The sequence below is a fragment of the Pleuronectes platessa genome, chromosome 8 (genome assembly GCF_947347685.1).
Source record: "Pleuronectes platessa chromosome 8, fPlePla1.1, whole genome shotgun sequence".
Classification (NCBI taxonomy): Eukaryota; Metazoa; Chordata; class Actinopteri; order Pleuronectiformes; family Pleuronectidae; genus Pleuronectes; species Pleuronectes platessa.
In genome coordinates this window covers 19,719,261-19,729,375 of record NC_070633.1, presented here as the reverse complement: position 1 = coordinate 19,729,375, position 10,115 = coordinate 19,719,261, and the positions used below count along the sequence as shown (strand labels likewise).

Sequence of the window (10,115 nt, the reverse complement as noted above, 5' to 3'; positions counted from 1 at the left end):
TCTGCACAAAGATCCAAACTGATCATAACAACAGAGGAATTTGCTCATCACTCAGAGGAGATACTGTCAGTAAATATCTGTCTGTAACTTTGTGTGGTTTTCTTTGAGCCTGGACAGTTGATAAACAGTTGATAAAAAAGTGAATTAGTACAACTTGTAACAATAGATCAGGCACAAACAAATCTAGGGCCCTAATAAACACAACTTATTCCAATCCTCCAAAACACTGCAGCTGAACACGAGGACTATCACTCATTAGACTCACACACAACCACTGCCACCTAGAGGCAGATGCATACAACTACACTTAGTTTGATCATAATGGTCTTTGAAAATAACAGCATAACAAAGAAAATACTTATCTCATGTGTATAATATATATATGCATACATATATGCATTATATATTAATAGTTTGTTAATTAATCCTTAACCATTTTGGCACCGTTCCAGTAAAGGCATCATAAAAGCACTTCATGTTCTGATTTTGTATAATGCTGAATTAAGTTGTTTTATGTTTCATGCAATAGTTAGATCATATTGAATTGATTAAACAGTTTATACAATATACTACAATGTAGTAAACTTTAGCCACAACCGTTTGGACAATGAATTGTTTCTTTAATTAATGCTTAATAATTATTTGCAGGTCGACAAAACATGTTTGAAGATGATACTTTGGACCTAAAAAAATTGAAAATAAACATGAATAATTTCATCATTTTGTTGCATTTTGAGAAACTAGAACAGGAATCAAAAGCTGCTGCCGTATTTAAAGATTTATTAATTTATAATACAAGCTTTTATGTAGACCACATTGCATTTTAGTTTTGACATTTATTCATACTGAGCTAAACTTCATAGCAGTGACATTGATTGACAAAAACACAAACCAAAGGACACTCAATGGAAGGAATCAAAGGTTTCCAACTGTTTCTGAAGAAACCGCAGCCCATCAACACTCCCAGTGCACCACCTCTTTAAGACCACATGCCCTCGCTAGTCTTCAAACAGTATGCCACGTGCATCACACACCCTCAGACTCTCACTCACTCACACTCATACACACACACACGCACGCACAAACTCACCCACACTAAAATTCAACAAATACCTATACACAAGATAAAAATTGATATATTTAAATTTCAATATTAATGATATTACTGAATTCCACAATAAAAGGCAAACAAGAAGTAAAGACAGCATCCAAATGAAAGGAGGTGAAACACCACCAAAAATTTCCTTTTTACTCTTCGCCTGAGTGGGAGACAACTTCCCCCGCCTTGTTTTCAGTGTCCAGTAGATGGGGGGGGTCTCACACCGACCGCACGCCTACCTCCCGTCTCCGCCCATCTTCTTCATTCTGCATTTACGTGGCCCACCGTGTTCGCAAGGGGAACGTTGAAGGTCTAGTCAGTAAAAGTCACTGGCAAAAGTGCGAACACGACACCAGATGGCACACGAGCAAATCCTCAGCCTCCTCTGAGGGGCCGCGCTGGGAGTCTGTTCCCGTTCCCCGTGGACCCGTCCATCCCTCAGGTGTTCACGCTGCTAATGAAAGTCTTTTCTCCACTGGTCCGTTGCTGGGAACAAACAGGATGCAGGAGATGGCACAAACGCCACTGGTGCTGATACAGACCTAACAGTTTAGTTAATAAGAGGCAGAGACAGTCTATGAGGAGGATGGCACGTTTTCTACCACCTGGGGAACTGAGGTCTGTTCATCAAAATAAGAAAATGTCACGAGGGAGGAGAGGACGACACAGTAAACACTTCGGAGTTAACAAACTGGTTAAGTGCAATGAGAGGGTTAACACCATCGAGTAAAGACCTGGGGAAACATCCATGTGACTAGTAGGGAAGGGTTAAAGCCCACACATCCTTTATAGCACGTCAGTGTCCATGAAGAGTGATGAGTTCCTGGGTCCTATTCACAACGTATGACAGCTCTTTAAAACTTGTCCAGCAGCAAAGGTATTGTTTAATGTAACGATCTTCAAATAAAAAGGAGAAACTACTGCAAAACTCTGCAGATAAAGTAAAAGTGTGTGGGGGGGGGGGACGGGGACGAAAGTGAATATATATTGGCACAAAAACAAGCCTCAGATTGGACAAGAGTTCAACTAATGAGGATGATGGCCCCCCCGACCAGACTTCCTGCGATTTACTCCAAGTCCACGGCTGATTGGATGACAGGTAGGAGAGAGCAGAGTGTACGCATGTTTATATGTGTGTGTTATGTTCGTCAGTTATATGTGAGGCCTGGGTAGAAGGGAGGGGGCCGTTCTCTGTTGCTTTACAAGAGGAGGCAGCAGTTGCTCTCTGTGGTTTTTTCTCTGTTCCTTTGACCTACAAAAGACAGCAGAGACGCAGTGTGAGATAAAAAACATCCAGCTGAAACCAGAAGAAAACACAAACACAGACGCGGCACGCGAGACGAGGCTGACGTTAGCGGCAGCAGCAGTAAAGGGCTCGCTGCATCGTGTTAATGAAAGGTCAAGAAAAAGGACCACTGACCACGAGAAACAGACCTGGGTGAGAAATAGAATACATAATGTAGAATTACAGCTGACACAGATGAGGAGCTCAGAAAGACTAAACTTTCCCACCAACACGATTAATAAAAGCCATTTTCAGACATGACCTCCGGAGGATGTCTGCAGAATTGGATCTGGATTTTCAGTCTCCGCTCCAGCTGGAGGTTCTCCGGAGTTCAGAGCAGGTCGAAAAGCAGCTTATAAGTGACAGACTCTCAACAACAGAGGGTTCATCTTATGATCAGGGTTGTCTTTACTTAACATGATGTGAAATTGTCTGAATTCTTATACAAGTGAATACTTGTCTACTCTCTAAATAAAAGAAAAGAAAGATAAATGAGACGAAGGAAAGATGCTCACCATGAGAGTTGGGCTCTGGAAGAGTCTCCCGGGCAACCAAATGCATGACAGTCGTTCGGCCAGGTGGCAGCTTGAGAGCTTTAGACACAGAGATGAGTCATCATTGTTTAGCTGCATTTCATTTAATATATATATATTATTCAGATATTTATATATATGGACCTAAGGTGACTAATCCTATGAGTATTATATGATGAACCACAGAACCAGACCATCTGATTGGTGGTCCGTACATCCCAGTTCTTTTTGACATGTGTGCAAACCAGGTACGGGGGCAGCGAGTCCATGAGGTCAAAGGTTTAACAGGATTAGAATAATCAAATCAGACCTGCTGTGTTTTGACTCAGCTGCTCATTTGTGAAACTGTTCACCTCCAGTGGAGGAAGGACATCAGGTAAACGGAAAGAAAAACTCACCACAGACGCAGGAATTTTGTCATATCATGTATCTTTGATACTGGATGAGGTCATTAATACTGTGTTTGAAGATATTTACCTTCTATTATTTACCTAATATTTGTTCTAATTCTGAATGTATTGATTATACTATTATAAAGTTCTGCTGTTGTACCTGTAGCTCTTTTATCTTAAATATGATAAACCAGACATACCATCTGCCTCAGGAGTTACTCATTGTAGGAACTGTTGGGTCTCTTTAAATTTCATTGACCTTTTTAGGTTTTGATTTGGCTCTTAAACTAAACTGAATACCTTTTATTATAGTTCATTCCTCATTTTGCCATGGATCTTTCTTTCTCTTTCCTTTCTGAGACAGGCGTTTGTGGACAACTAACCATTACAGATATTGTAGATTTGATCTCTTATTTGTTTTCCTTTTGTTTACCAGTATTGACGGTTAGTACTAAGGGCTCTAAGTAGGGGTGGACATCTGCTGAGTGGAAACAGCACTGTAAATATGTTGTAAAGTAAAAACTACAGAACTGAAAGTTTCAGTATCAGTCTTAGCACAAGGTTCACATACTGTAAATCTACAGCTTGCGGCCACATTGTATTGCGTGTTACCTTGTGATTGATGATCTAACTGAACAACATGACACCTGACAAAACTCCAATTACTAGGTGGCTGAAAGCTCTAGAAAGTTTCCAGTAAGTGGAATTTGTGTGTACAATTAATTGTCGCTCCACATGAGTGTTGGCCGGGTGGATGTTTTGTGTCTTACCTCCCAGGGTAACGTTGCCATGAAGGAAGCGTCCCTGGAAGATGAGGCGCAGTATACTGGGGCTGCTCACCGTCTCCTCCTCCCATCCTGTCACAGAGCAGAGACACAAATACATCACTATGGGTTTGATCATACTATGTTTCCGTTCAACGGAATATAGCTGCACTCAGATCTGAAACAGGACGTAATGTCACGTTCCTCATGCTGGAAATAAATAAAAGATAATCAGAGATTGGAAACCATAAAGATCAACGCTGTGGTTTTTAGTCTGATGGTGTGAAAATGTAGTAAAATGGCAAAGAAACCAGCAAGAATAACTAATCTACAGTTAAAAAGAACAAACATATCAACAGGTCTGATCTGTGCAGTGGACATCGTCTCTTAATTAACTCAAATTGAGCATTTCTTAGGAGCCAAAATACACAAACCCCAGTGTTTCAGCTAAACTAATATCTTAAATTATTTATATCTGGATTATTTAATATTCTAGCTCTGCTGTGCACTGTCACATTACATCACCTCAATACAATCATTACATATCACATTTAACCTGTTCAATTTGTGTTATAATATGCCTGTGTTAATTTTGACTATGAAAATACACAGAGTATACAAGGTTTGTCCAAGGTGTGTCAACAAAGTCATACAAATCTATGAAATATGTGCAGTCTTAAGTGTATTAGGTACAACGAGCTAAAACTAATGCAGTCTTATAAAAGCTCAGCAACAAACCTTTATGGAGGTTATTATCAGTTTATGTTGAAACTGTGTTGAGGGGTACTGATACTACTGTGTGATTATTGTAGAGGATATTGTCAACAGTGCATTGAATTGCAGTATGATGGGCTGAAAGGTGTTCCTATTATTTTGACTACCTCATTCAAATCACAGTGGGTAGACTAAACAACAGACAAAGTAAACAAACTTCATGCCAAGAGGATTTACTGCCAGGTTGTTGTATTAAACTGCATTAGACTGCTGGGTGATATAGTTATAGCTTGGTGTACCTAATAAACTGAAAAGTGAGTGCTAACTGATAAAAACACAGCAAAGTGAATCCTGTGAACACATACCTGCAGGCCAGTTGTCAAACACGTGTTTGGCGATGTCTGTGGCCGAGTCATTTGGGGAGAAAGTGAAGTCTTGTGTTTTGCCGCTGACCAGGATGAGGCGGAGGTGCACCTAGAACAACAAACAAAGGCAGCCTAATCTCAGTCCATAGAACAGCGTCGTCTACCAACACAAACACCAAACCTCCATTAGAATTCGTCTTAATTAGTGGTGGTGGAATCCCTCCACTTCCTCTAACCTCCTCAGACATGAGGTGACCTTCAGAAGGCTGTGAAGAGACAGGCATTCCAGTCTAATTAGATTTATCCACACCAGATCTCCACCCTTCGACTGGGCGACTTCATTCACTGAGGGCTTACACTGAAGTGAGCCCCTGTTGCCGGGGACGAGAACAGATAAGGGTGGGGCTGAGGGGGAGAACACTGGCCCTTTAGTTCCAGGGTGCTGCAAGCTCCTCTCCGGGCTGTCGGCCTAATGCGATAACCCCAGGTGTCCCAGACAGCTCTGGGCCATGTTATTAAATTTACATGGCCAGTGCGTAGCCCTTAGTGGGACTGTGCATATGTGTGTGGGAGGGTCTTTAACAGTGGGGCTCCCTAGAAACGTTATCCTCTGGGCAACTACACACTAATCAGTTGAGATAGAAAATACATATATAGTAAAAGAGTGGCTCATCTAGATTTCCTGAAGGCGTAATTATTGTACCAACATCATGAAACCCACGGGGGACTGTTCATACTTCTACTATAAGATTAAAAATTCGTAGCATCATTAAACATAATTAAGCATTTCAATTTAAATCAAGCATCGAGGTAATATGATAAAACATTACACCCACTTACAGCTTCTAAATGGAAATGACTCCCTGATTTGTCTCATGTGGACGTTTCACAGAAAAATTGATATTGAGAAAACATCAAAATTGGTTTTGTAAAATCTTGGGAGTTTTCTGACATTTTATAGTCAAAATAATTATAGAGAAAATAGATGGAAGGTTATATGATGGGTAGATGATGGCTGCACAAACATTAGTTGCAGACCTTTATTGTTGAAAACAATACATGTACAACCATTAATTATTTATAACATTACAGCATCAGGGGGAAACAATGTGTTCAGTTTCTTTGCATCGAAAAGAAACAACGACCGAGGTTAAAATACAGACTTTCAGCTGTGAAGTGGGATTTTTACTTGATGCAAGGTGCAAGATGCATTATCAGGCCTTATCAAGCTTTATACTGCTGTTGACATTCTTGAGGGAGAGATAGGGAAGTACACACAGAAATGACAAGCACAAATGTACCTTATAAAATCATTTTAATGTGTGTCGTTACTGAACAGCCGACGGCCGCTGTGCAATCACTGTGTTAAGTTCATCCTTTTTAGTGGAGCAGGAATCACAGTGAGAAGATTTGCAGTGTTATCACTTTGTTTACTATGCTCCTCCATCAAGGAGGCTATGTTTTCATTTGTGTTGGTTTGCAGGATTACACAAAAACCACCCAAACAGATTTCAATAGAATTTTGCATAGGGAAGGGGAATAACAAAAGCATGAATCTATTGAACGCCCCTTCGGATCCAGATCAGGGAGCTGATCCAGGATTTTTTCCCCCACTCTGTTTAACATTGCAAAATATGGAGATTTTCTAACTTTTCCTTGATTTCTCATTGAATTTTTTGTGCAATTTGTTACAGATCCAATTAAATGTACCAATCTGGTTAATTTAATTGTGGTTTCATGAGGAGACTGATGGGCCTTGGCAGAAGTGTACCCTCTCCTGAGTACCATTCTGGTTTTTATTGAACGAGAGAAGACTAATGTGAGTCTTCCTGTAACTTCTCACTATCAATTAACTTCACCAGCACCGAACACATAAAGGAAAACAAAAGCAGCCAGTCTCAGCCGTCACAGTACCCACACGATATGTCCATCCAGATGCGTAGTTGCATTTCTGTGTATGTTAGCTACAACAGAATCTTGGATTCCTTTACGCAGGAACAATAATGGGACTTCAAGGTGGGCACACAAAGCTGAATACACCGATCAGCAACAGTAAAAGATTTGAGATCACGATATCATATTAATCTGTCCAGTTATTCTTTGTGATCAGCTTGTTATCTGGGCTAAACCATCACTCTGAAGTAAATTATTGATCAATTTATGACCTCATCCAACATGTATGCGACAAGTACTTTTCCTTGTTAATCCATTAATCCATCATCTCTAATCAATCATGTCGCTGCTTTAAAAAATTACTTTAGGGGTTAAAGAAAAAACATCCCATCAACTAAATCTGTCGAGTCGGACATCTCTATTCAAGAGTTGCAGACGGAATAAATTGTCTCCGACATGTGTCCTTCTTAAACAGGTTGAAAATGAACTTTCTCTGGTTCACAAATCACGGAGCAGAGAACAAAGAGAATTAACCACGAGGTGTGATGGTCAGAGTGGGACGTCCTCACTCTCTGATCTGTTTACAAATACAATCCTCCCTTGGTGGTCCCTCTGCCCTCCCCTCCCCCCTTTCTGAACTGAATAACCCCAATGTGGAGTTACACACCACGTCATCATTAACAAGCTTTGTCCCCGTCCCTTTCATCCCCGGCAAAATAAAAACAAAGTCAAATCTGCCGGGTTGCTCATGGCAACATCCTGTATCACGAATGTGCTCAAGGTTCTCCGATCCAACGCCAGACATTAAATTGTTTAAACACTGTTATGACTTTCTTTTTGAAGGGTTAACAGAGCTTTCAAAGGCTTATACATAATCGATGTTGGTCTGGTTTCCTAAAAACAACCCACCACAAGCTAATACCTCAGGCGAGCTGCCAAGAGAGAGGATCCAGTAAATCGCACTCTGCCTCGCTGTTAGTTGTTACCTGATGTAGGTTTCCTAGATATATTGTTTGATAATGTTGCCATTTGTATATAATTTTTGGTTGTGTTCCACAAATGCAAAGTCTTTAGGCTTTGAGAATTATCAGCAGATTATTTTCTTTAAAATGTTTAGGATTACAAATTCAAGGGAAATATATATAAAACATCACTCGTAGCATTTTCTAAGAACTCAAGGTGACATTTTCAAATAAGTTTTTCCATCTAATAAACACCCCCAAAACTCAAAAATGTGTTCATGTACTCATGTATATCTTCACATGGAAATATTCTAACAAGAAATTTTAATTTTGGACAGAAATAGTAATTATTAATTGTAAAAGTAGTTGAAGAATAATTGCAGATACATTTTCTTAAAATGAAAGCAATATATTTCCCTTGTTGGACAATTGATGAAACAAAAACACCAAAAGTTCTGTTGGTGACAGCTTCACGAATGGAAAACATTTTTTTATTAAGGGAATATTTACAGGTTATAAATTCAGCTGCCATGTACATTTAGCAGGATTACGCAGCTTTTCTTTATTTCTGAAGCGACTCTAAACGTATACTGTCCATTCCTATGGTTGTGTGGGTCAAGGTGGGGTGGAGGGGCGACTTAGTAGGAGGGTACAATCAATTGGCGTCTAAACCTTGAAAGGAAAGTAGGGCAACGTTTTAACAGAGATTAGACAGATGGTGTTCACAGGAACAGCAGTCCCAGTCCCAGCTAAGTGTTTGTGTGCATTGGCTAATCCATGATCGCCCCCAACCCCCAGACCCTGAATCATTTCAATTTGGGGGAATCGTTTACGAAAATGTAATCAGCATAATGACACAAGTGATACAAGTATGTGGGGTGGTGTGGCAGACCCCGTGGGGTATGTGTTGACATTGGAAAAACAATCTTGAGAAAGGTGGGCAGGCCCTCACTCACCATATCGAGATCCCTCTGGGTGGTCATGGCTCAGGCGGGAGGAAGGACGTGGATCACAGAGAACGGAACCGGTTGTGGCTCAGCTGCGGGAGACGGGGCCAGAGCCCTGACACACAAACAACAGAAACACTGTGAGTCTGCCTGCACAGCCTGGCACCGCAGCGGCACCGCACAGCACCGCAGACCCAGCGACCCGACACCTCCCCGACGCAGCGTTATCCCCCAATCACCAGAACACGCGTCGAGCTCAAGCGCCTGACAGCAAATAAACGGTCTCACCTCTATAAATAAAAAAATTAAGCCGATCGCTGCAGGTCGAGTCCCTGCAGGTTGACAACTGACGTTAAGCTAATGAGGCTAGCGGGCTAACGCAGCTCATATTAGCTCAGCTCAACCGCCGATTCTAGTTAGCTTGGTTACAGCAATAAAATAGTTTTGTTTAGAGACATCTGAGGATAATGCATCTCCCCGGGAGACACCACCTAGCTCCGGGTTTCGTGCGGACAGACGTCGAAAATAAGCTGCGGCTAATAGAAGAAGGCTAGCGCTAGCATTAGCCACTGTGTTAGCTTATGCAATTCTGCCGTCGCTGGCTCGGTGGCTGAATAAATGTGCCGTTCGTCTCGTCGAGCTCACCTGCATCGGATCAGTACGATGGAATGTTGCCTCCAGTTGAGTTGACGAATCCGTGGGGAACGATTTTCGTGGGGAAAATATCGAGTGCAGCCGGATATCGTTGACAGTTGGTATCGGTGGCTAATGGACGGGAAGACGCCGGATGTCAGCTGGTTGTAAACACAGAGAACGACCGCAAAGCCCTCTGGGAGTTGGAGTACAGAACGAGTCAGTAAACCCTGCGACAACATGGCTGATATTTAAAAACATATACTTTTCTGTGTCATTCAATTCTTCTTTCATTATAAAAAGACGAGTCATTATTTATTTGTATGTGTTAAGACAGTTTCGATGCTGCAGAGGCTCAGTGGTTGAAAGTAACTGGGCATTTACTCAAGCACTGTACTTAAGTACAATTTTGAAATACTTCTACTTGACCTTAATATTTAATATTAGGCTACTTTATATTCATACAGCACAAAAAAATAAAGACAAATATGTTTACTCCACTACGTTCGTCTGGCAGATACAGGCCTA

The 10,115-nt window shown here is 41.1% G+C and overlaps 1 protein-coding gene across 1 annotated transcript; it reads right to left on the bottom strand.

Annotated features, from left to right (window-relative positions):
• Positions 1-760: 760 nt before the first annotated feature.
• ubl3b (ubiquitin-like 3b) lies at positions 761-9,760 on the bottom strand. Its single transcript, XM_053429056.1, has 6 exons — positions 9,600-9,760; positions 8,964-9,069; positions 5,153-5,261; positions 4,080-4,166; positions 2,900-2,977; positions 761-2,351 (listed from the first exon to the last, which is right to left on the bottom strand). Exons 2-6 carry the CDS (start codon positions 8,988-8,990, stop codon positions 2,299-2,301), a joined length of 354 nt encoding a protein of 117 aa, XP_053285031.1. The 5' UTR covers positions 8,991-9,069; positions 9,600-9,760; the 3' UTR covers positions 761-2,298.
• Between the last annotated feature and the right edge of the window lie 355 nt (positions 9,761-10,115).

What these genes read in the sequence shown, in the direction of transcription:
- ubl3b (XM_053429056.1), bottom strand. Translation starts at nt 8,990, where the DNA reads ATGACCACCCAGAGGGATCTCGATATG. An exon ending in GTTTGACAACTGGCCTGCAG is followed by an intron (nt 4,167 to 5,152) that starts GTATGTGTTCAC and finishes GCTCTGTGACAG; the next exon opens with GATGGGAGGAGGAGACGGTG. An exon ending in TCCAGAGCCCAACTCTCATG is followed by an intron (nt 2,352 to 2,899) that starts GTGAGCATCTTT and finishes TGTCTTTTGTAG; the next exon opens with GTCAAAGGAACAGAGAAAAA.